This window comes from Monocercomonoides exilis, assembly GCF_001643675.1.
Source record: "Monocercomonoides exilis strain PA203 chromosome Unknown scaffold15-1837935, whole genome shotgun sequence".
In the NCBI taxonomy this organism is placed as follows: domain Eukaryota; phylum Preaxostyla; order Oxymonadida; family Polymastigidae; genus Monocercomonoides; species Monocercomonoides exilis.
This window is the reverse complement of record NW_027150560.1, coordinates 775,987-801,963: the sequence shown is the minus strand read 5'-3', so window position 1 is coordinate 801,963 and position 25,977 is coordinate 775,987. Positions and strand designations below refer to the sequence as shown.

Here is a 25,977-nt window from a genome sequence, read left to right as displayed (position 1 = left end):
CTATGAAAATTGAAATTTGCAATAATAAAATAAATTTTCTGGCTAAATGATAACAACCCAAAAAAAATAACAAAAAAGGGAGTTCCAATTACAATTATTGCGGTTTTGCCAAAGCGACGGGAGGTGATGCAATTGTTGAAAAATCAGCAATTTCGGAATCCACTGGAGCGAATGGAGCATGTTGTTAACGATGGAGCTGTGCGTATGATGGATGCATTCAACAGCAAAAAATTCTACAATATTCGAATCAAGCGTGCGGTTATGGCTGTTTGGCAAAACAGATTTGTTTCTAAAATTGGAAGACCTGCTGTGATTATTGGCGAAATAAAGATAGAATCACTATCTGGAGCTAGCCAGACCATCAAGAAAATGCCTGAACTGGTTTGAATAAATATTCTTTGAAATGTATTAATAAATATTAATGAGATTGAGAATGTTAATGATTAAAAACCAGTTAACACTCCAGATGTTAAGGTTTCAGCTTCCGCTGCATACAATTTCATCAAAAAACATCCCAAGCTAAAGACATCAAAGCAGATAATTGTTGATGCAAACAGGATTGTGGTATCATGCCAACAAGTTCAAAAGCCCTAAAATGATATGCTCAACGGATCACATCAGAACAACAGTTACAACAACGCACAGATTTTTAATGTGGACGAGTCATCACTCAGGGTTCCCGACAGCTCCAATAGGAATGTTGTTCATCCTGATAATGCTAAACATGATTTTTATAAATCCGCTGCGCGAATGGCGAATTCCACACTGATTGCGGAGGTGGAAGCTGTGGACAATCACTTCCTTCAGTGATTCTGTGGACGAGTCTCAAACTTCCTGATGACTTGAAGCCTCTTCAGTCTTCAAATCTTGAGATATAACCGAACAGATGAGAATGGATGGAATCTTCGACATTCAGAAAGCATGCCTTTCCAATTCATCTCCCTTCAATCAAAGAAAGAAGGCAACTCATGTCACTCGACGAATCGCACTGCTTGCTTTTAATCGACTACCACATTTCTCGAGCAGATCCAACTATCTGGAGAGAGTTCAAAAAAGAAAATGTGGATGTTGTGACATTCGTCCCTCACAGCTCTCACATCGGCCAGCCACTTGACCGAGGCGTATTTGCCGTTCTGAAGTCGGAAATGAGTTCACAGTACGAAACACCTTCGTCGTCGTCTTCAGCAGCGAAAAGAACAGCTCTTATGGAAGCTCTGCAACAACAATCAATTCATTCGGAGCAATTTCCTTCGGTTATCAAAAGAGCATTCAAATGCAGCGGCGTGCTGAAAGACTCGTCTGGGCCAGTTCTGATAAATCTTCCTCAATCATCGACTTATCCTCTTCCTTCACATAAAAATCGATTTGACTTCTTCCGTGAAGAAATAATAGAAGAAAAGGTGCTTAATGAGTGGGATGATTATTTGAGAAAGAAAAGCGAAATGGAAAATGAAAAAGAAAACATTTCGGATGAAGAAAATGATGAAACAATGAATTTCACACAAAAGCTGAAAAGAAAATTCAAAATAGTTCAAGATGAGAACGACATTGAGAAAGAATTAACTGATGAAATTGAAAGAGGAAAGGAAAAAAGAAAAGTCATACGCAAATTAGATTCGAGTTTTGAATTTTTAAGAATTTTTTTTTGAATTTTTCATTTCGAAAAATTTGTGTACAAATAAAAATATGACCCTATTAATATAATGTGATTAATCAAAATTAATTAATTACATTTAATATCGAATTTTTGGTTTTCTATCTCAATTTTTTTTAAAAAATTTTTGAAAAAAGTGTTATATTGTGGGAGTGTTTAATTTAAACAAAGATGAAAAAATAGATATTTTGCACTTTGGAAAAATATTTTTTCTAGACATTAAATATAATGAAATAGTTTTTGATAAAGAATTAATTTGTTTTTCAGATTTTTTGAAAAAGACTTCTGAAAAATGAACATTTTAGCAAAGATATTTAAAAAAATTGGGTTTTTTCCATAAAAGAAAAGCGAAAAAAAATTGTTAGAAAAATTTTTCAAATAGCGGATCCTCTTAGTATTTTGTTAATCATTCTTTATGTTACAAAAATAAATTAATTTATCAAAAACTAAATTTTAGTGATAACGACAAGTTATCACTTGCAGATAACGTATTCAATAATTATTTTTTATTAATACTTAAATTTCAAGCACAGTTTTCAAGTGAATTTTTATCTACAATGAAATTAGCAGAATTATGAATAATTTCAACTGTTGTTGAATCAAACTTTGGAACAATGATCAACAATCGAAAAAATAAGATATAATAAAAATAAATGAAACAGAAGAGTGTCATTTTCACATGTCAAACTATTATGTATATTTCATTCCTCAAAGCGTTTTGTGTATTAAAGAATTCCATTGAAGTAAACGAATCAAAAGATAGCTTTTTTCCACAAAATGATTGTACAAAAACAACTTCGAAATACATACGACATTTCCAAACAGTTACCAATGATACAGGGAAAAAATGTTTTAATTTCAAAAGCGTAAGTCACAAGATTGTTTTTGATGGAAATCAAACTTATGATGGAGGATATCTGACTGAAATCAAATCTCGGGTGATAGAGTCAAATTCCACAATTAGAGTATCTTCTTTGAGATTCAGTTCATTTCGATCAAAGCAGTTCATGTCAATAAATGCTTTATCAAAATGTGAGTTTGAACATTTAACAATTGTTGTTTCTGAAAAGATGAATGCTTTTCCTGTTCATTGTCATGGCTTATTCCATCTCTTCAATGTTTCTTTTCAGCTTCCAAAACATCAACCGATGAGCAGCCTTTCTTTAACATCACAAACAGCTTCACTGAGATTATCTGAATCAACATTCAGCAACAATGTGATAGCAGATTGTGGAAGCATTCTTCATTCTGGATGTTGCAATTCTGAAGATATTTCAAAATGTTCATTTTTCAATATCACTCAATATCACTTGACAAACACTGAAAGAACAAGATACGGAATCCTGAAAAGCACTCTTGACAATTGTCAAATTTGTGATTCAGCAAATGTGATTGAAGGAGTTATCATTTGTGGAACTGTCCATTCTTCTTTATTTTCATCAACAAATTCATCATTCATGAATAATATGAGAATCGAAAACTTGCTGATAAAAAGAAATAGATTGAATGCAACTGAAACACAATTTTTCAAGTTAAGTGAATGGATCAATGAAACAGCTGACTGTGGAGGGGCACTTTATGTTTATGACAATCCAGATGCAACACTCACTGTTCTCAATTCATCGTTTTCAAATTGTGAAGCAACAAAAACATACGGTGGTGGAATCTTTTCGATAAATATTTCAGAGGTTACCACAAATAATACTGTTTTTCACAATTGCTCCTGTGCCATGATCAATGGAGATAGTGGAGGAGGAGGAGTTTGTTGCTCTCAAATTCTTTCACAGGTTATCTTTTCGAATAGTTTGTTCAAGGATTGTTGGTCTGGAAATGATGGAGGTGGGTTAAGCGTTTGGTATTGCGCATGTCAAAAGCAAGATGAGTGTATAATTGGGTGTTTGTTTGATAAATGCAGTGGAAACATCGAATCAAGTTCTGCTGGAGGAGGATGTGATATTGTGAATAGCTTTTCAAGGATATGTTGTAATTCTTGCAGTTTTTCAAACTGTGTATCAAAAGGTGGAGGAGGAGGATTATTAATTGGTGTTAACAATTTCACACAAGGTCTGTTAATATTTTTCTGTTTTTTCCACAACAACGTTGCTCAAAAAGGGGGACATGATATTGTTCTTGACAACGCTGATAACAACAGAATTGATGGAACTTGTTTTTCCACAAGAACAACAAACAATAGAGTTTCGATAACATGGGGAGCAATAATTGATAAAAGTGAATGGTTGTTAAACAACTTCAGTAAATTCAGATTTGTTGCTTCAACTCAGACACAGCCAAAAGCAAAAGACACATTCAGTTGCGGGTTGAATGAAAGCTACTCATGCCTCACAATCAGCCATTGCCTAACACAAATGATTGTTGGGTTTGTGGAGGAAATGAAGGTGTTGAGTGGAACAGTTGTTGAAGGAAAAGAAGTTGTTGTTGGTGGGAGAACAATCTCTGTGAATGGAGTTTCGCCAGCTGGCTCAGCCATTGAAACACGATTTGAATCAAATGGATTGAGTCTGTTTTGTGTTGGAACAGGAGAGTTGAGTGTGAGCGATCTGTCTGTGATTCACAACTCATCAGTTGAAAATAATCGAAGAAGCAGATTGTTTGAGGTTCAAGGGTCTGGTGGGATCAATTTGGAGAGAATGAATATATCGATGGATGCAGATCATTCAGAAGAGAGGAGCATTCAGAACTCACTTGTGGAGATGGAAGGGGGAGAGTTGAAGATGAAAGATGTGAGATGGTCACAAACATTCAGCACCACAAGTGTGATGTCTCTGTCTCAAGGATCGCCTGTTTCATTGTCTCTGGATAACTGCACATTCAGCAACATTGTGAGAACAACAGCAGGATCATCGCTGATAAGTGTGAGTGAATGGTCATATTCAATAACTCTTGAAGGATGCACACTTGATGGGTGTGGGAGTGAAGCCTCTGAGTTTGGAGGGGGTATGATGGTTGAAGTGGGGAATGTTGGTTCTTTGACGATGAATGGAGGCGTTGTGAGAAACTGTTATGTCTCGACCATCCAAGGCAGAGGAGGAGGGATTGGGCTGAAAGTGAGAGATATATATGCAGAGTTTCAGATTTCATCAGGATTTGAAGGGAACAGAGCCAAATGGGGAAGTGACATTTTTGTTGACTCGATCAACTTGGAGTCAACAGCAAAAAGTGAAAGGATCGCATGTTTGACAGCTTCGTTTGATACGAAGAGAAAGATACAAGGATATGAAAATGGGGATGAGTCGTTCCCAATTCCGATGTGCGTTTATTTGATTCCTTTGCCAGATGAGATCTTTGTGAGCAATGTTGATGCATTTGATTATTTTTATTGCGGGTTCGCTGAAGTCCCATGTCAAACTCTGAGTCATTGTTTGACGAGGCAAGAAGAAGAAAAGAAGATTGTTGTCGATGGAAAGATTGAAGTGAAAAGCGAGCTTATGTTTGACTCCTTCAAGCACACAATCAGAGGGAAAGATGAAAACAGTGGATGGAAGGTGATTGACGATTCTGATGGAGTGAAAAAAGGAATGATAACTGTGGATGCAAATACGAATTTGAAATCACTTGTTTTCTCTGTTCCATCTGCTCTTCCAAATCACGAATCATTCTTCAGTTCTGCCTCACAATCATTTTCACTTGAAATCTGCTCACTGACATTTCAAGACTCCCAATCAGCCTTATCTTATGTGTTTTTGTCAACATCAGCAGGGAAGGTTTCTGTTTCATCGTTGAATGTATTGTCCTTGACCATTGGGAATTGTCCGTTGATTTCTCTTGATGGAAGCAATGCTGCTGGAACATTCACATCCATGAGTGCTGAGGATATGAGCTCGACAGAAAATAGTGTTTTGTTTGGAGTGGCGAATGGAGCATCTTTTTCGATTAAAGATTCAACATTTTCGGTGAAAGCATCTTCGCAAACAGATTTGCCATCAGGAACAATAAGAGTTATTTCCACAAATTCAGCCAAGTTGTTGAAACTGACAAACAATACGATGAGTGGTTTCAGAGGAATTGAAGGAAACGGAGGCGCAATGGGATGCACACTTGGGAGAGATTGCTCTCTGGAAATTGTTGGAGGGATGATGTCAGGGTGCGAGAGCAATGGGGGAAATGGAGGAGGGTTGTGGGTTGAGATGAAAGAAGGATCATCCTTCACTGTGGGAAACATGACAGATGCTGACCAAATGCAAGAGACGACTTCAAATGATGAAGGCAACGTGCTCCAGCTTTTGAGATGCAAGGCAACACAAACAGCATATGGAGAGCGTGGATATGGAGGTGGGATTTATCTTCATCTGGATGATGGGGCGAGTTCATTTATTTTGAAGGATGTTTCATTTTCTGGGTGTGATGCAAGAGAAGGGAAAGAAATCTTCATTAACTCATATGATCTATCGAGTGTGATTAGCATAAGATCGATTGTATTTAATGTTGATTTGAATAACTATTCAAAATTGAATGGATTTGAGAGATCAACATTGAATGAGACATTTGCCATCCCGCTGGTGGTGTATCTGTGGGATAACTTTTCAGGGTCTGCCTTTGTTGGAGGAGGATCATTGAGTTATGATTTTTCGAAGTGTGGATATGAGTCATTTCCATGCCCCACAATCGCCAAGGCAGCATCAGTCCACTTTGAAGGGAAGAAAAAAGATATAACCATTCTCGAATCATTTGCCTTTGAGGATGAATTGAGCTTGAGGACAGATGAATGGAGCTTCAAGGGAGAACAGAATGAGATGAAATGTGGTATCGCTGATCAGAAAGAAGGAATGCAAAACGGATTGATTGAGAACACAGTCGTAGCATCTGTGACTGGAATTATCTTTTCTTTGATTCGATCGCTTTCATCTCATGAAAGTGTGTTTGAATGTCATTCAAGGAAACTCACACTGAACAAATGTGGGATGGAAGGAGGCGCTGATTCTATTTCAACAGTGTTTGTGAAAGCTGTTGGAGGGGCTGTAGAAGTGAGTGAGTTTTCAACAAAGGACATGAGAATAGGAGATTCATCGTTTTTCATTGTTGATGGAAGTGTTAATTCAAGGCCTTCACTGAATATGACGAACAGTGATTTTGGAGAAATCACGTTTGGCAATGGATGTGTTGTTGAGTGCCACAATGGAAATATTGAAGAGATATCAGGATGCACATTTTTATCAATTTCTCGTTCGAAGGGAAGTGGAGGATGTATAAGTGTATCGAACAAGGATGACAGTGGAGATTTCAAAGTTGAAATAAATGACTGCACATTTGAAGGGTGCGCTATTGAAGGAGAAGGAAATGAGATTGGAGGAGGTGCATTTTTTTATGAAGCGTCTGCAAGCACTAACCTGTTGATGAACAAGTGCAAGTTTTATTGTTGCTCAGCTCCATATGAAGGGGAAGGAGTTGGACATGGAGGAGGAATAATGTTGAGCTTGTTGAGTGAATCGGGTGAGACAGATTTTGTGATATCCTCTCCAACTTTTTCTTCTGACAAGCCAAACAATGCAAGGTTTGGAAAGGATTTATTTGTTGCATCTCCATCGCTTATCAGCAGTATCAAGAACGAAACGCTGCCATTTGTGAAAGATAGACTGGAAATACTGACCGAAGACTCGATGAGAGGGTATGATGGAGGAAACAGAGAGTGCGCAATCCCACTGATCTATTTCTGGAAAGAGGTTGGATCGAGTGTGCATGTGGCGCGGGAAGGAAACAATGTGGTTGTGTGTGGGCTGTTGGAGTATCCGTGTGGATCTGCTGATTATGGGGTAAAAAGAGGGAGCAGCTTAGGGATTGAATCTATTGCAGTTCAGGGGACTTGTGATGTGAGGAGTGAAATGAGTGTGGGTGGGATGAGATTGGAAGGAATAAATAGCGAAACCGACAAAATCATGTTTGTGAAAGCAATTGAAGGATACAAGGATGCTGTTGTTGAATGTGAAGGAGTTGTTCAATTCAAAGAAGTGGGGATTCTGATCCCAACCGCCTTCGATAGCGAGGCAAATATCCTCATCCAGACAGGTACTGATTCAATCAAAACGACTATTGCAGGATGTTTAATTCATATGAGTGACAATGCTGAAGGTGAATTGACATTTGTATTGATAAGTGCCTCAAAAGGAATCGTTGAGATTGAAAATACAAACATAGCAGGATTCTCAACGATGCATGAGATAATGAGCATATCAGCTGATTGTGTGATAATCATGAGTGTTGTGACATTTGAAGAAATTTCATCGAGTGGGAAAAGTGCAATTGCGATGAGTGAAAGTGATATTCCTGGAAATGGAAATGATAATGCAGAAGAAGAGTGGAATATTCAATTTGAGCAATGTTCATTTTTGAACGTGAAGCACAGTGTGTCAAGCAACCCTTCATATCTTTTCTGTGATGTATCGAATGAAGTGAGGTTGAAAATGGAGAACTCAACAATTGATAAATGTGGATCGACAAGCTCGAATGAAGGAGGAGGAATGTTTTTCCTTCTCAATGAGTTGGGGAGACTGGAAATGAACCACACGAATGTGACAGACTGCTTCTGCTCGAACAACGGGAGAGGCGGAGGGATATTTTTGAAATCACAAAGTGCAACTCAGAGGGAATTACCATTTGTGTTGTCGAACATCACATTCAAGGGGAATGCTGCACTGAAGGGGAGAGATGTGTTTGTGAAGTGCACAGACCTTGACTCGCAGATAAGTGAATCACAGTTCCTGATAAATTTTGGAGAGCCGTTTGTGAAGGATCTTGCGATATGGGGATGCACAGCAGACAATTATGGGGATGAAGAGGATCTGCTGGGGAGGGTGTATGTGTTCAGGAGCGAATTCATATTTGTGTCATCGATTGTGGGGAACAACAGCAACAGCAAGAACTGTGGGGAAATGATAGGTGCATGCTCATCGCTGAATGTTGGGGTGAGCCACATCATCCCTTCAGATTATTCACAGCTGTTTATTTGGAATAAGACGACACTAACTGGCTCATGCTCAGCTCAAAAAGTGACGATCAAGTCGATGGAGGCAAGCAGGAGTGCTGAGATAAAAGTGAATGAAATCGATTTGGCTGATGAAGAAGCTGTGAGAACTTCAGAATCTGTTAGGTTTGAGAAAGTTTCATTTGTTTTTGGTGGAATGCAGAATGTTGTCTGCTCATGCTTAATACACCAATTGAATGGATCTCTTATTCTCGAATCTGTTTCATTCTCGTCAGAGAGCAGGACAACAGAGAATTCACAAACACTTCTTGACTGTCCTCTGTTGATTGTTGAAAATGGAATATTTGAGGCTTATCGATGTAGTATCGGGCATTTGGTATTTTCGAAGCCTATGTTCCAGATATTGAATTCTGAAGGTTCAATATTTGACGAGCTGGTAGTGGATGATGTCCCATGCAAGAGTTCAGTGATTGAATGTGGAAAGAGTGAGAAAGTGAGCATTTCAAAGTTGACAGCCACAAATATCTCTTTGCAAAATGAAAGTCTGATCTCATTTGAAAATGGTCATTCTTCACTCGTTTTTTCATCAGTGTTGTCATCGTTCACAAATATCAGCAGATCATCATCTGGGTCTTGCATTATTTGCATTTCTCGACCAATAACTGGCTTTGAGATATGTAATTGCTCTTTTCGTGAGTGCTCATCGAATTGCGTGAAAGGAAGCCAAGTGACAATTACATTGACTGAGAATGTTTTGATGGATTCGTGTACACTTGAGGGAAGCCTAATTGATAATACAAAAGAAATGAATGACATTACTGATGAAATGTGTCGGTGGAATAGTTCGATTGTTGATTTCTCAAGCAGTTCTGTGATGATGAAAGACACAACAATCTGCAACTCCTCAAAGGGAGGGATAACAGTGAGTGGAGGATCCATGATGATTGAGAAAGGAGAGCTTTTGAATAACAATCCATCAATTGAAAGGTATCCATCATTGAGAAGAAACATCATCTGCTCTGATTCTGCTTCACTGTCTATTTCCAGTTTGAAAGGAGGAGATGGAGTTTTCCCAGACATATCGATGTGGATATTGAATGAGGGTTGTCTGCTTGAAGGGATTGTTTCTGAAAGAGCATCACCATTCTTCATTCCAGTGTTGGAAAGCGTTGAAGCAAGGGAGAAAGGAGAAGAGGTGGAGGTTGTGTTCAAAGGGAAGCTTCTTCTCCCATGCAGCTTGTCATTCATGGTTGTGAAACAGTTTGGAGAAGAAAAGCAGATCGAAAAGTTTATGTTTGATGAGAGTGGATATGTGTCGGAGACAGAAGTTGAAGGGAGATTGGCAAGGGAGATGATAAGCGAGGCAGGAGATGAGGCAGAGGTGAGAGTGAGCATTCTGTTTGGAGATGCTGACAAACAATCATCGACTGATTCTTTTATTCTGAAGAACAGAAGTGAGCTCAAGGCTAATGGAGATGAAAGGATTGTCGAGGGAGGGAAAGAAGGGAAATCATATTGGTTGTTGATTGTTTGCATTGTGATTGTTGTTATTCTATTTGTAGTCATTGTTGTTCTGGCTGTTCGGTGGAGGAAGCAAAAGAGTAGAACAGAAGAATTGGAAGAGATTGTGAATGATAACATCAGAAAGGATCCGAAGCTGATTGAGATGGTTACGATGGAGATGTCACCTGAGGAGCAGTGGAGGAGAGCAGAGAATGAGGCAGAGAAGAAGAATGATGTGAGGATGAAGAAGAGGGTGTATGCGAAAAGCTTGGAACATTCAGAGTCATCAGAGCATCTTCTTTCTGAGAGTGGCTCCACTGAATATATATTGGGAAAAGATTCTGATAAGATCCCAGAATGGGCATTGGAGAAGGTTGAAGAAGAGGAAATTAGAAAACAGACTCCTTCTCCATCAATTTCTTCAACATGTTCAACTGATTCAGATTCCACATTTGTTCGAGGGGAAGATTTGTGCCCGACCACATCATCGATGTCGAATCTGGTGGATGCAATGGCCTGCTCATCTCCACATGAGAAATTGATTGTGGATCTGAGGGATTCGCTGTTCATGCTTTTGCATGGGCTGAACAAGACAAAAGAGATGGCAATAGGAACATTGAAAGAAAGAGAGCAAACAGCTGCACAGATCCTGTTCTGGGTGGCCAATCTCGCTCTCCATTCATTTGATGAAATTGAAAACCCTCTTCAATCTCTTTCCAATCTGAGCCCTCACATTGTATTGTTCTCAGAACACATGGTGATCTGCATTGTGATGCATTCAGACTTATTGTCAGATGATGACTCAGATTCATCCTCCATCTCATCATCAACTGTTGTGACATCTGCCAGTGGTGGCGATGATGATGATGAAGAAGACTCCCTTCCCTCATCAGCCTTTGAGGATGAAGATAGTTTCAAAAAAGAGTGTCTGAGGTGGAAGGCGCCTGAGCTGCAGATGAAAAAGAAGATGGGAGCAACAAAGGAGTCAGTGTCATTCTCGATTGGGATGATGCTGTGGGAGTGCCTGACCCTTCAAATCCCGTTTGGGGAGTATGAGGCAGAGGTGGCTGGACAGAAGATAATGAATGGGGAGCGGCCAAAGGCGGAAAGTGTTCGAGGGTTGTCGATGGGAGGTGTTGTGGAGCAGTGCTTGTTGGAAGAGAGTGGGAGTCGTACGACGCTTGTTGAGCTGAAGCGAGAATTCATTAAACATTTTCCTGTTGGTGCAGTGATACTCACTGTTTCAGATGCAATTGGTATTGGCAGCGAGACAGATAGTAGAAATATAGTAAGTGGAACGATGGCAGAAGAGAGCTCACTTGGCTTGAGCATGCAATGAGCGTATTGGGAATAAAGAAGTTGAGCTAATAATGTGCATTGATGAGTTCCAAATAGTCACTATGTTACGAAGGATTTAGAAATCATGGAATATGTGAAAATTTGCTGTAGGTATTTGGGATGGATGAAATAGCAGAAACATCTGAGAAGAGCAAAGGACGTGGCTAAATGAATGTGGAAAAAGGAAATTTTAGAAATGAAATTCTTTATAAAAAAAGAGCAATACAGCAATCATACGGATGGCGTTGTTGTATAATCAAGCTGTAGTATATTTAAAACAGGAAGTTTTTTAATGCAGAGTTTTATTAACATTATTATAATTATTATTATTATTATTTGGGGGAAAAATGAAGAACAGTTAAAATATAAAATAAATTCAATAAAAAGTGAAATTATTTTTCTTCTTTGGCATTCGTCTGCTCTGCTTGAGTTTTCTTCATTTTCTTTGTTGAATTTATAATTTATCCATTATTCTTTTTCACTTTATCTTCGTCCAATAATTAATTATATATATTTGGAATAATCTTGATCCCAGTAATCTTTTTGTTGTCTTTTAATTAAAAACAATATGTTTTCTTTAACTACTTATTCTTTTCTTCTTCTTCTTTGCTCCATAAAATTTATCCGTTGTTTTATTTTTGAGATCTTGAAATAAAAATCTATTCGGGCCAGACTTAAAATAAATATTTGTGTGATTATTTTTGATGTTATATTATTTCTAATTAAATTTTCGGTTTGAATATTTCTCCTTTATATAAACAAAAGAACACTTAAAAGAGAAAAGGCTAGAAAAACATTATCATGATTTTTATTTCTGCTTTTCATTTGTTTTTAAAACAGTTGTTGTAAAATTCTCAAATAGAATACAAAATCTCTTCCCAACGACAAATGAAAATGAAAAATTGACACCCCGAAAAAAGTTATGATTTCAAAAATAATCGCCCATTTGATGACTATGTCAAGCAAATATCTTTTCAAAAAGCTTCCCTGATTATTGAAGAAATAGTTGCAACTTTCAGATCTCAAAAAATGTGGAGATGAGCTCTTTCTTTTCAAAAAAACCAAAAATGGGGTTGAAAAAATTATCTTAAATACAATTCATTTTTGAATTCTGCGAAATTTTCACGATAATGCGGTTGACGGAGATGTAATGAGCAACAAATGAAAGAAGCGATGCCAACGTTATCCTTGTTGAGCAAGGTTTAGTGTTGAACATGAATTTCAGAAGAACAAGATTTGGCAACAACATGTCATCTTTTATTCTGCTTTCCTTTAACTTTTCTTCTTTTATTACTATAATAATAATATTATTATTATTATTATTATTATTAAGTATCTTTCACGTGTTAAATAAACAGTTCTTATCATTCACTACTCATTTTGGTATCAGACATTCATCATCTATTTTTAAATAAGAAGCAATTTCACTGGGACATAATCAAATATTTATCGATCTATTTTGAACAATAGCTGTTTATAGTTTCAAATGTATCTCATATTAAGTTTGGTAACCAAATGAGACTTTAAAGAAGAAGCATGAGGAAAAATCCTTGGTTTGAGCAAGAAACATATTGCATTATTTGAATGATAATAAAGAGATCTTGCCCATATTAAAGACAAAAAAAAGGAGAATGATTTTGAAGACATGAAGTTGCTTATGTTCGTTTTGAAAAAAATGACTTCAAAATATCTTGGTGCAAATGGAGAAGGTCCTGGAACCAAAATTATTCTTCCCACTATATAAATTATTGCCATTTTAAAAATTTGTCTACGGCAAATCCTAACCCTAAAATTACACAATAGAACCCAAAAACAACATTTTGTCCTTTCTTTGGGCAAGAGGCTACATAAAGGATACACACTTTTATTGTTAAATCTTTGAATAAATAGCTGAAAAATACAATGTTAAGATATTATAAACACGTTAGGTAAATAATAACCTGTTGATCAAAACTCAAAATGATTGAATGGTTTTTTATGCAAATCTTTCGTTTTACGAGACTTTTTTCAAACTTCATTAAAATACTTAAATTGAGTTATTATCAACCCTGACATCAACAAATAGCCTTTATAAACTAATTTAAGAACCTAAAAAAATGTCTTTTTATTGTTATTTAATAAATTTAACAAAAAAAAATTTCAAAATTTCAATTTGGGGACAATTGTTTTTGATAAAGAAAACCCTAAAAAAGCAAAATAATAAATAAAACATATTATCATCACCAAAGAGTGTTGATAAAAGTTCACTTGAAAACATTCAGCCTATTCATAAAGCTTATTTTTAATTTGTTGGGTCCCCTTAAAGTAGCCTTATGCCTTTCTTTGCTTGTTTTATTTATTGAAATCCAAAAACCTAACAAATCCAACAAAAATGAACGAAAATATTTTCAAATTAAGTGAATTGATCACGTGGCATCAGTATCTTCTCCATTTGCAGTTTTGTTCGAGTTTTTCTTTAATAAATCCCATATTATTATGATAGATCAAACGCTATGAGGATGTAAGTCGGATTCTTCAAGGTTTTCAATTATTCTTTCTTATGTTTTCATTTCTGTGAAAAGTTTTTTTTTTCTTTCTTTTTGAAGATAAGAATCACATAAAGAAATTTAAAGATATTTCTTTCTTTCTTTTTTTATTTTATTGGAAAAAAAATTAAAAACAAAAACTGAAACTTCATTTTCTCGTTTCGATCTGGAATTTTTTATGTAGCTGAGACAATGTTTTACTCTTGCTGCTCTTTAATGTCTGAAACACTGTATAGCCATCATTTTCTTCCAGCTCAGTAATAAACAGCTCTTTCAAAGAAGCTGGTTTTGTATCAACCAACTCAGCATTTTGTTCTACAGGTCCAGCTTCTGTCGCTTTTCTTTTAAAATTTTCTGTATTCTCCCAATTTCCCTCGCTTCTTTCTCCTCCTCCTCCTCCCCCTCCGTATCTTCTCCTGTTCTTCTTTTTCCCAACTGCTGCATACAGATTAAGCAAAGCACCAGCTGCTCCTATTTTTGCTATGTCAGTTGCCGTTGGCGACGCCAGGACGCCAACAAGATTCGACACAACGCCCCAGCTCAGCAAACGACGCAGCAGCTCTTCCTTCGTAACTGTTGGCTCGTTGTTCGCATCTTTATCCTTCTCGTTTCTCTTCTCCTTCCCGTCCCCGTACCTCACCCCTCCCTCATATCCCCTCCGTGGCCTTCCACCATATCCTCCATCTCGTTTCCCTTCTCCTTCTCCTTCTTCATCCAGCCCTCTTCCTTCTGCAAGCGCCTCGATGATTTCCGACGCGTTGTTCCGCACAATCGCCTGTGGAGAGTACATCAGCTCGACCAGCTCGTTAAACAGCACCTTGTCAAGCGAGCTGGCAAACAGCTTGAACGACTTGCTGGTCAGCGAGAGAAGAATAGAAGAGGCCTTGTCGCTGTATTCAGCGCACGGCGAGTGCAGCAGGCGGTGGATGGGCTGGAGAATGCCGTGGCGCAGGAACACGGAGTGGAACTCGGCGCCGTTGGTGATGAACTTGTTGGTCACACGAAGAGATGAAGAGACAAGGGGGTACCAGCGGAAACTGGATGTGAATATATTTGTGTATTAGTGAATAATGATAACGAATGAGTGAAAAAGAGGGGGGAAAAAGGAAGAAGAAAAAGAATTAAAAAAAAGGAAGATAGAAAATATTGAAAAAAATTTCAATTAATAGTTTCTGGCAAACCCCATAAATCTGATCAATTGCTTTGCAACAGCATCATTCAGCAAATAACCTTTATTCACTAAGCAAGACAATTGAAAAATCATAGCCATTGGCCCACCATCATTACAATTCATCGTATGAGCATGAACAAAAAAATTCAAAAAAAGATAAAAATATGAAAAATAAAAAACGCAGATAAACAAAAATAATTGAAACAATTAATGAAATATATTTAATTTTTTCGAAAAATTAAAAATTTTTCCATACAATTCTGGTTTGCCACGTGGGACATGGCGTTGAGTCCCCTCAGCCTGCGGATGTCGTCGAAGCCGCAGACCATCGACTGCACCACAGGAAACGCACAGCGCAGCGAAGGCGGCACGTCCATCGACAGAAAAGCACCACAAACGACGCTGGCACACAGCTCAATCACATTCTGCCGCTTTACTTTGAACGAACGCCCTGAGCGGTGCTTGATGGATGGGGGGTTGGTTGAGGAGGGAGAGGAAGAAGAAGGAGAAGTTGAAGAAGAAGAAGAAGAAGAAGAAGAAGAAGAAGAAGAAGAAGAAGAAGAAGAAGAAGAAGAAGAAGATGATGATGATGATGATGAAGATGAAGCTGCCTGCGATTCAGATTCTGCCTTCACTCCTTTCATTGCATCTTCATCCAACTTCTTTCTTATCTCAAATTCTCTTTTCATTTTCTCTTCTTTCCTTCTCTCCACCTCATTCACATGCTCCATAAACAGCCTCACTGCTTCCTCATCCACTTCTTCTCTATGACTCCCCATCCCAAACCCAGCCCTCCTTCTCATTTCCTCCCTTTGATTCGCCCTCCCTCCTTCCGGAAGCTCATAATCCTCGTCATTCGCCAGCCTGCCCCTCGCAAACAGCACCAGACAGTTCCGCACATCGTTAATGATGCCCAGATCGTCCATCCGCTTCGTCAGCAGCTCGTGCTCCTGCCGGTCAAACGCCTTCGCATTCAGATTCAGCAGCCGCTCCAGCGTCTGCAGCGCCACATACAGACTGACAGGGATTCGTTGAAGCTTTTCGGCTTCTTCCACATCGAAATCTGGATCTTCTCGTCTTTGCCTTTCTCTTCCCCTTTCTCTTTCTCTTTCATCTCTTCTGTTTCTCTTTGCTTTTTCATTCTTCATTCCTCCTTCATCACCAACATCTTCTTCCTCTTCTTCTTCCTCCTCCTCTTCTTCTTCACTTCCTTCCAAATCCACAAACAGCATCCTCTCTCTTTCCTCCTCTTTCCCTTCCTTCACTTTCGCCTCGTCCGCCCTCTTCTCATCCTCTTCGTCCACAGGCTCCCTCCCCACCGCATCAATCGCCCCTTTCCGGAAGAAGTGTCGCAGCATCCCCAAAAGATCGAACCGCAGCAGCCTTCTCAGCTGCCTCCCGTTCGCCGCCTCGCAAATGCCAATCACACACCGCGTCGCCATCCGCACACGCTCCCGCAGCATCTGCTCTTCCTCTTCCACTCCTTTCACTTTCGCCTCTTCCGCATCGCCTTCTTCTTCTTCCTCGTTCACAATTGCAGCATTCGGGTCTGCCACTACGCCCAGCCCTGCCACTTCTCCTTCTCCATCGCCATCCGCAGCTGCAAAATGAGCAAACCCTCTTTGTCCAAATCTTCCGCCTCCTCCTCCTCTTAAGCCTCCCCCTCCTCTTACGCCTCCTCTTCCTCTTAAGCCTCCAGCACCGCCTCTTCCCGTCATCCCATTGCGAACGATTTCAAACAAAAGCGGTGCTATTTCGCAGTTCATCAGCCCATCAACCACTTTCTCGCCTGGGCCAAGCTCGTGCGGTCCGCGGAAACGAGGCTTGGATGAAGAGGCAGCTGGATCAGAAGAAGAGGAAGAAGAGGAAGAAGATGGTGATGAAGCAGATGAAGTAGATGATGTTGTCATTTCTTCTTCACTCTGGATTACTCCGCCATTTGTCAGTGATGACGGCACAGAAGATGAAGATGGAGCTTCTTCTTCAACCACATCGACTCCAACAAGTTCATCAATCACGTTGATTTCTTCGACTTCTTCTTCTTCTTCGCCTTCTTCTCCGTCATCTTCTCCTCTTTCTCCTGCCTCAGTTGATATCTCACTCTTTTCAATATCTTTTTCTTTTTCAGTTAATTTTTCCTTCTCTTTCTCTTTCTCTTTCTCTTTCTCCTCTTTCTCTTTCTCTTCAAACTCCTTCCTCATCAATTTCCTCTTCTCCTCGTCTCTCTCCCTTCTGCGTGCCCTGATGTCGATGCTTATTTTCTCTCTCTCTTTCTCTCCGCCTTCGAGTGTGGCAGCCAGCACTTTCATCGCCAGCTCACTCAGAATCAGGTTGCGCGACTGGACAAACCGGCGGAAGAGATGAAAAGAGGCGTGCGTGCTGATGGCAACAGGGGCAGATACGATTTTGGGTGAGTTTGATGGGGAAGATGAGGAGGAAGAAGATGATGATGAACTAGATGACAATGAAGTTGTTGTTGAATCTTCAGAAATACGCAAAATGCGAAGAAGCGAGTGAAGGCATTCCAACACAAGTGGAAGCTCTTCAGGGTTTGAAACATGATATTTTCTGAGACGGGGGAAAAAATGTGAATATCAAAATAAAAAATAAAAGAAATGTGGTTATTTATTTTATAAAAAAGGAAAGAAAGAAAGAAAAAAGAATTATCAAAAAAATAATATAAACAGGTTTATAAAAAGATATGTTGCAAAAAAAAGGATAAAATTGTTTCTAGCAGATCAATTTTTTTTCTCTCTCCAATAAATAGCAAAGAATCTGCTCCATGAAAGAAACAATACTCAAACAGATACACATCTGCTTGTCAAAATTTTGGTAGATTTTCAGCAAAATCACAAAAAATTTTCCAATATATAATGAATTTAACTTTCTGTTGAACTTCTCTCTCTCTCTCTCTCTCTCTCTTTTTTTTTTTTTCCTCTTTCTCTCTCTCTCTCTCTTGCAATCCTCGGTCATACCCAATAATCGTCATCAGCGCAGATGCAACTGCTCCTCTATCTTTGCACATCGAAAGCAAATAAAAACACATTTTCATATTCAACACATCAGGATTTGCAGCAACATGGATTAAGAAAGGATAAAACAGCTGAATCTCCGATAAATTCACAGAAAATGGAGTTGATATCGATGCTGCTTGTGCTTCATCTGATGTAATTTCTATGCATTCAACAGAAGAAGCTGAATTTTCATTTGAATGCGAGTTTTCCATTGCGTCTTCTTCTTTCTCGCTTTTTCTTCCGAATGAAAAAACTTTATAAAGAACAACAAGCGCAATGTGCGTCTCTGCAATTGGAAGTTGTGGACTTATAACTTCACTTAACGCTAAAATACCACCATTTGAGCAAAAATGATTCACAAAATCAGATGAAAATTCTTTTTCTATATCTCTTATAAAAAAATTCATTGTTAAGTGATATTTCGGCAAAATATCAAAAAAATTTTTTCACAGAAAAAAAAGAATGAATGAATGAAGTTGCAAACCTTAGTACTCTTAGTGCTCTAAACTTAAAAATTTCACTCTTAAAATTAAAAATGAGTTATGAAATAAAACTGAATAAAAAATTACGGAACACCTTTAACATTTCGATAATAAGTTGAGAAAGATTGAAAATTGACATCTTTTCTGTGGATTCTTTTATTCCACTTGTTAAAAATTTTAAAACTTTGTATGAATAAGTCTGTAAAAAAATACCATGAAAACAAATTTTGAAAAAAATTCATATTTTTGAAAGGCAAACCTGTTCATCTGAATCATTACTAAGAAGGCATGAAATTAAGTCTGTTGTTGAAGAAGAATTTATCACAAGTTCAGAAACGGATGAACCTTCAAACAATTTAAAAAAATAACAAAAAGTCATGGTAAATGTTTATTCAAAATATTTTCACAATCACATTCAATTTTTTTAAAACCTTCTTTAACTTTTTCGATAAAACTTTTCATAATTGCGCATTTTTCTTCCTTTGGTTTTGATGAAAATGAATCAGTAAAAGATGCAAAAAATAACTCCTTCAAAAAAGTAATTGAGAAACAAATTATTTTTCAATATTTATAGATGAATATAAAAAAAATACAGTTGAAGTTGCATCTGTTGATTGAGAAATTTCCATTTAAAAAATAAAAACTAAAAGATCACATAAATACATCATAAACATTTTTCCACTCGATTTTTGAATGACTTTCAAGTTGATATTACTTTTATATTTCTATTCTGAAAATCATTTTATAATATATTGGAGCTTATTTTGATTTTGATTACATGTCTCATTGAATTGTTTTTGTTATTTACCAAAAAATCGTTTCATCTTAAAAACCAAAAAAATTTATGACAATCACATCATTTTTCGAATTATTATATTTCAAATAAATTAACATATTGTTTATAAATAGGGGTAACTTGAAGAGCAAATTGCAAAGAATTTATGTGTTTATGTTTGAATCGAAAAACAAAGAATTTGATTGGAATTAATAAATATATTTCTTTTCTTTGAAATTAACAAAATATCTTTCAATATCAATCAAAAGCTATGAACTTGTGTCATGTATTTTTTTCTTTTTCTTTGCAATGCATTCAAAAAATTGAAACAATTGAAAAAAAAATTCCATCCATTTTGAACGATTAAAATACTGAAAAATCTCGATAAAGCACAAATAAAGTTGATAACTTTTTTAAAAAATGAACTTAACAAAAGAAATCAGTGACCATTAGTTTTGTTTGAAGTTGTTGTGATAAGCACATTAAATTTATCACCTTTCCATTTTCTATCTCCTTTGAACAAAATATGTGGCTTCCTTAACTGCAATGGCAGATCCAATCATAAATTAATACAACATAAAAGTATCTACAGACAGTGAATTGCAACTTGTTATTCGCTTCATTGTCCAAAGAATGTCGCTGGCAAGTCTCCTCCATTTCCTGTTTGAGTCTCTTTCAATTCTTCTTGTTTTTCTTCTGATTTATCTGCCTCTCTTAATATACTCGCGCTTTCTTCAACTTCCATTTTCCCCTCTTCTTTTCCGTCGGCTGTCTTCTCCTTTTGAACGCCAAATTCTTCTGTGAAACTCCTCAAAAGCAGCTGCAGGTGCCGCAGCACACGCACATCAAGTTCGTCTAGATCAAACACAAACACATCGTCATCAACGTTCTGCTTCGCAGTCATCGGCGACACTCTCTGAATAAACTGCACAATCTGCTCCAACTCCGCAGTCGGCAGATTATACACAGCTTCGCACAAATCTCTCATTTCGTCTGCTGACAGCGGAACGCTGTCTCCTTCAAATGGCTCCAGAAGCATTTCCAATGGCTCTGTAATCCGTGCAAGCGCTTTGGCTTCTCTTTCATTATGCTTCTTCACTTTGCTGCCCAATTCTTTCTTCTCATCGCTGCCTTCATTTTTCCAATGACGCTCAGCTTTCACGGCTTTCTTATACATCTTTCTGATCTTTCGTTTTTGTTCAAGTGCATCTTTATTATGTTCATCAAAGCGAAGCGTTGCCAGATTTAAAGGAGATGGATCCTGTGATGAATGTCGATAATATTTCATTGGGCAGGGATTTCTTGCAAACGCCAGCTGCTCATCAGTAAAATATCCGCTTTTCTCCAGTCGTTTTAAAAAAAAATATTGAAGTTTTTCTCCCATGCTTGAGATTGTTGATTCTGGCGGATTAAATATATAGCAGTTGTTAAAAACAAGACAAATGTCTGCCAGACATTGCAAGTAATTTCCTTTATAAACATCATCTTTGATATTTTGTTTTATTGTCTTTAGATCCATTGGATTTGGAACAACATCAAAATAATGTGGTATATCTAATGCTTTAGGGTCTACAGGAGATAAAAATGGCCATGCATCTCTGTGCCTCGTTAAGTCTAAGACAAGCTTTTCAAAAAAACTTGATGAAAAATTTAATAATTTAAAAAATCAATTACTCAAGTCATTTTCTGGAGTAATGCAAAAAAATACCTCATAATTTCTTCGTTTCTATTGCTTTCGCAAAGTTTTGCACCAACTTGTTGTGAAGATTCGATTTGTTGAAAAGAGAAATCAATTGATGTCTATCAACCAAAGTGCACACAACAAACAAACAATAATAGATTTTCCCCAACAAAACATTTTAAATTTGAAAAATAATACCATGTCATTCGTTTGAGACAAAAGATCTTTTTCCGTATCTCCAAAACCAAAGACAGAATCAGAACTCATATTCATTAAGCAATAATTTATACAATATTTGATCATTTTTGATTTCTTCATAAGGATTCGCAATGTACAGTGTACAAATATATTAAATTAATTTTGCAATGGATAGCCTTTTCTTGGTCTTAAGCATCATTTTATGTGTTGTTTTCCCTCCGGCAGCTTTACTATGTTTTCATTTCGGTTTGATTTTTTTATTGACATTTGAAGATCGTCGAATGTTCTTTATATTTGTCATTGAACACCTATGCGAAACAGTTCCTCAAATGAAAGTTGAGTTCGACATTTTATTGATCTCTTTTTCATTTCAGTTGAAATTTTTGTTTTTTGTTATTATTATTTCAGGTTCAACTTTACCATCCATTTCATAATAAACATTATATTAACGCTTCTTGCCTACCTTCCAGGGATCATCCATGCTTTTCTGATCCTGTTCGGTGTTGCACAGAATTGGTGTTAGACAGTTTTGTCTTTCGAGCTTCTTGCATCAAATTCTTCAAAATCCTTTTTCGATAACAAAATATTTTGTTATTTCCACCGTCTAGTCATTGTTTCGAGGAGAAAATGTTTGAACTTAGCTTGTAATTCTTTCCTCTTTGAAAAAAATCGCTAATTAAATAACACCCATTTCATAGTTTTTTCAAAAACAAAGATACATCATCTATTTTTGCTTAATCTTTAAGCGCTTCTTTTAATGAAATTATGTGCAAAAAGGCTTAAACATATTTTTTATCTAATTATGTGATAGATCAAATTGTTTTTCATGGTTAAACCTGCATATATTTATTTTTAAAATATAAAAATGATAATTTTTTTAAGCATCTTCCTGATTTAAAGTTGGATGAAGGTGAAATTTTTCTTGAATAATCAACAATAGATTCAGATCTTTTGTTACAAAATAACTTTCAAAAGTATGTCTTGTAATTAAGACTGGGTTATTGTTTTTGATATGTATATGAGTATTTATTAAAAATGATGAGAAACTTTTTGTCCCTTGCATTTAGGGAAGACACCATATTTGGTGAGTGATGTTTAATTGTTTCTCCTGAATTTTTCAAATGCTTTTGTTATTGAATGAATTGTTTTGAATGTTTTTTATTTAACAACTGATAATATTTTTTTCATTACACTTTTATGCTGGTTGATTTTTTTTATTTAATTTCATTTGCCAATTTATTTAATGTTAGGAAATGTACTTTTATGAAAAAATGAAAAAACTTTTCTCCTAAAATTGCATGGTGATGTTCTGGATATTTTGTGAATTGTACTAAATTCAAATTTAGTAAATTTCTTTTATATTTTTTTGGGGAATTTTTATTCAATAAAATAGGAAAAGATGAGCATATATTTTTTTGACAATTATTTATGAATTTAAGTTGATGAAAAATGATGGAAAATATTCTTGAAGATGATTATTTGTGTAATTTTTTTTCTTTCTTTTATCTATGTAATTGCGATTTTTTGTCTATGATTTTTGAGTTTATTATCATTTAATACTTCAAACTTATATCAATAGATTCTTATCTTTTTTTAATAAAATAAATATCCTTTGCTTTTATTTAATTATCATTTTTTTTAGAGTTTAAAAATGAAATATTCAACTTGTAAGGAATGGATTTGATAATTTTGCAGCTCATTATTTAAAATCATACATCATTATGATCATTGATTCACTCCATATCTCTTTTTTTAAAGACCATCCAAAATAAAATGCAAAGAAAATTCGTTTCTTTCAAGCTATGTTCTATTGTCATCTAATTATTGCAAGAACAATCATTACTTTTTTCAAGGGTTTATGATTGTTCCAGAGTTCAAGGTTACACACAAACAATAAATGAAACAAAAAACCGTAATGAAACCAAAAAGAAAATCCAATAAAAAATTAAGAATGTCTACATTGTTGAAAAAAAATATATAATCTCAAACAAAAGATAAAAGTGTGAACTACCATTAAACAAATTTAAAGATACGTTCTTAAAGCCAAAATACAAATAAAATGTAAGGCAAACTGACAAAAACATAAAAATGCATAAAATAATTTTATTTCAGCCATTTTCAAAAAACAATATGCATCAAAAGTGTTTAAAAGTGCATTTTAACTATTCGAATTTATCAATAACAAATTGCTTTCTCAGTTTAAGTTCTGTATTTGTCATAAAATCTTTTTATTAGCATTTCCTATGCACAATAGAAGGACCACATTCATCATATTCTTCCTTTGATATCCACATTTGCTGGAATGTGTTAAGAGATGCAAGAATAGAACCTCCGATCCACACGCAATATTTGCGCTCAGGTTGAGCTGAGATTTGAACTTTCATTGAGGACGGTGCAAGAGCTGTGAGTTCCTTGTGCAGTCTCTCAGCAATACCGCTAAACATGGTTGTTCCACCAGACATCACAACTTCTCCATACAAATCACGTCTGATATCAACATCGCACATCATGATAGAATTGTAAGTCTTTTCATGTATTCCAGTTTCCTCAAGACCAATCATATTGGGTTGAAACAGAGTCTCTGGGCATCTAAATCTTTCTTTTCCAATCGTAAGTATCTGACCATCTGGCATCTCATAATTTTTGTCAATTGCTGTTGATGAAGCTGCCTTTTCCATCTCAGCATTAAAATCAAAGGCAACATAACACAATTTTTCTTTGATATCTCGCACAATTTCACGCTCTGCTGATGTTCTAAATGAGTATCCTCTCTCCAACAATATCCTCATCATCATGTCTGTAAGATCTCTTCCAGCAAGATCCATTCTCCTTACGGCTTTCGGTAAGTTGTATCCTTCATATATAGGCACTGTATGTGTCACACCATCTCCAGAATCCACAACTACTCCAGTTGTTCGTCCAATTGAGTACAGTGATAGCACCGCTTGTATCTGAACATACATTGCAGGAACGTTAAACGTTTCAAACATAATTGTTGTCATCTTCTCTCTATTTGCCTTTGGGTTCAACGGAGCTTCGGTCAGTAATGCTGGATGATCCTCTGGACAAACTCGAAGCTCGTTATAAAATGTGTGATGCCAGATCTTTTCCATTTCTTCCCAGTTGTTAACAATTCCGTGTTCAATGGGATAATGCAATTCAAGAATTCCTCTCCTCAATTGTGCCTCATCTCCAATGTAACACTCCTTATCACCAGAACCTAAAAAAATGTTTTTTGTTTTGGGGTGTCCAACTATACTTGGAAATACAACTCTCGGAGCATCGTATCCTGCAAATCCGGCTTTGCACATCCCAGATCCATTGTCAATAACAAGTGATTGAACAGATGATTCATCAGACATTTTAATTCTTCTACAATCTTTTTAAATATGATGTTATGAATGTTGTTCCCTTCCTATTTTGGAAATATCCTTTTAAAAGAAAAATACCATAACTTTTTCCAGTTCAAAAGTTTGGTTTTTTTAAAATTTATAGCGAAACCTCTCTATTTGGATTGATGTAACTTATTGTTATTCAATTGCGAATGGGTGAATAAAGAAAAGACTTATAAGTTTGTTTCATGAAAAAAAAAAAAATAGGGTGATTTATTAACCCGAATATTTTTTTGAAAACCCGAATAAAAAATAAACAAATATATTTTTGTGTATTGTGTATTGATTTCGTTTTTTAAAAAATATTAATAATAAATATAATCAACAAGCTCTCGTTTGACAATTTTTCGAGTATTTCTTTCTTTTTTTTCATCATCAGAAAAATCATCATTTAAAATTTTCAATGGGTCGAATTTTCTTTTTTTCGGTTTTTCATCTTCAAACAAAGCCTTTTCAATTTCTTCATTATCTTTTTCTTCATTTTTTGACTCTTTTCTTTCATCCTTTTCTTTTTTCCATTCTATTAAAAATTCTTCATCGGTAATTAATTTTCCAAAATAATCAAACCTTTTTGTTCTTTTCTTCAGAGTGACAGAAGGTTCTTTTGGCAGCTTCGCTAACACTTCGTGCCACTGATGTGACAGTACTCCGCTCTTCGCAAATGATGATTTGATTGTAGAAGGCAACAAAGAAGTTTGTAAAGCTTGTGGAAGCACATCAGCGAGCGCTTCTCGTCGCAAAACAACAGAAGAAGAAGAAGGCGCTTCATAATTAGCATTTATTGTCTTTTTAAAAACAGCAAACACCCCACGATCCAACGGCTGTGCGATGTGAGTGGTGTGGGGTACGAAGGTGACCACATCTATTGAAGAATCGGCGAACTTCTTCCACAAGTCAGGCTGCGCTCTCGAAGAATGAGAATCAAGAAGGAGAAGGCAACGTTCATCTTTCTTCTTCAAAGTTTCTCTTCTTTGTGTGATCCCTGGAAGCAACACTTCTTCAGCATATTTGAGGAATAGCGCTTCAGTCATCCAGCCTTCATTTTCACCCCAAACATCTAACTGCGAACTCAGAACAAGGCGCAGTTCATCTGGCAGTTTCCGACAAGGCCACAGAACGACGCTTTTTAGGGAGTAGCCATCAGCTGCAGCTGCAACGACGAGAGTTGCATTCGGCATGTTCATTGGTGTTTTGGAGAAACCGGCAGGCATGTCGGAAGGATGGAAAACAAGAGAAGAGAAAGAATCAGAGAGTCGGAGAGAAGATTCATCAATATTAAAGATGAGAGAGTTAGAATAATGATGTTG

General features: G+C 36.5%; 7 protein-coding genes across 7 annotated transcripts; 4 read left to right on the top strand and 3 right to left on the bottom strand.

Moving 5' to 3' along the window:
* Positions 1 to 171: 171 nt before the first annotated feature.
* On the top strand, positions 172 to 810 carry MONOS_15437 (uncharacterized protein; the record flags this gene model as incomplete). The annotated part of the gene is made up of 2 exons (XM_067868313.1): positions 172 to 381; positions 622 to 810. The coding sequence occupies 2 exons, from the start codon at positions 172 to 174 to the stop codon at positions 808 to 810; spliced, it is 399 nt and encodes a 132-aa protein (XP_067729964.1).
* Positions 811 to 896: 86 nt separating this feature from the next.
* On the top strand, positions 897 to 1,649 carry MONOS_15436 (uncharacterized protein; the record flags this gene model as incomplete). Its single annotated transcript, XM_067868312.1, has 1 exon — positions 897 to 1,649. One exon carries the CDS (start codon positions 897 to 899, stop codon positions 1,647 to 1,649), a length of 753 nt encoding a protein of 250 aa, XP_067729963.1.
* Positions 1,650 to 2,307: 658 nt separating this feature from the next.
* On the top strand, positions 2,308 to 11,948 carry MONOS_14449 (uncharacterized protein; the record flags this gene model as incomplete). The annotated part of the gene is made up of 1 exon (XM_067867250.1): positions 2,308 to 11,948. One exon carries the CDS (start codon positions 2,308 to 2,310, stop codon positions 11,431 to 11,433), a length of 9,126 nt encoding a protein of 3,041 aa, XP_067729962.1. The 3' UTR covers positions 11,434 to 11,948.
* A 2,032-nt stretch (positions 11,949 to 13,980) lies between these two features.
* On the bottom strand, positions 13,981 to 19,273 carry MONOS_14450 (uncharacterized protein). The gene is made up of 9 exons (XM_067867252.1): positions 19,218 to 19,273; positions 19,056 to 19,152; positions 18,884 to 18,969; positions 18,719 to 18,823; positions 18,627 to 18,664; positions 18,104 to 18,532; positions 15,385 to 17,696; positions 15,139 to 15,196; positions 13,981 to 14,994 (listed from the first exon to the last, which is right to left on the bottom strand). Exons 1-9 carry the CDS (start codon positions 19,251 to 19,253, stop codon positions 14,106 to 14,108), a joined length of 4,050 nt encoding a protein of 1,349 aa, XP_067729961.1. The 5' UTR covers positions 19,254 to 19,273; the 3' UTR covers positions 13,981 to 14,105.
* A 340-nt stretch (positions 19,274 to 19,613) lies between these two features.
* Positions 19,614 to 21,361, bottom strand: MONOS_14451 (putative bromodomain-containing factor 1). The gene is made up of 3 exons (XM_067867253.1): positions 21,279 to 21,361; positions 21,108 to 21,199; positions 19,614 to 21,036 (listed from the first exon to the last, which is right to left on the bottom strand). Exons 1-3 carry the CDS (start codon positions 21,351 to 21,353, stop codon positions 20,019 to 20,021), a joined length of 1,185 nt encoding a protein of 394 aa, XP_067729960.1. The 5' UTR covers positions 21,354 to 21,361; the 3' UTR covers positions 19,614 to 20,018.
* Positions 21,362 to 21,559: 198 nt separating this feature from the next.
* Positions 21,560 to 21,801, top strand: MONOS_14452 (uncharacterized protein; the record flags this gene model as incomplete). Its single annotated transcript, XM_067867254.1, has 2 exons — positions 21,560 to 21,618; positions 21,687 to 21,801. 2 exons carry the CDS (start codon positions 21,560 to 21,562, stop codon positions 21,799 to 21,801), a joined length of 174 nt encoding a protein of 57 aa, XP_067729959.1.
* A 964-nt stretch (positions 21,802 to 22,765) lies between these two features.
* On the bottom strand, positions 22,766 to 25,012 carry MONOS_14453 (conventional actin). The gene has a single exon (XM_067867255.1). It carries the CDS (start codon positions 24,638 to 24,640, stop codon positions 23,510 to 23,512), a length of 1,131 nt encoding a protein of 376 aa, XP_067729958.1. The 5' UTR covers positions 24,641 to 25,012; the 3' UTR covers positions 22,766 to 23,509.
* Between the last annotated feature and the right edge of the window lie 965 nt (positions 25,013 to 25,977).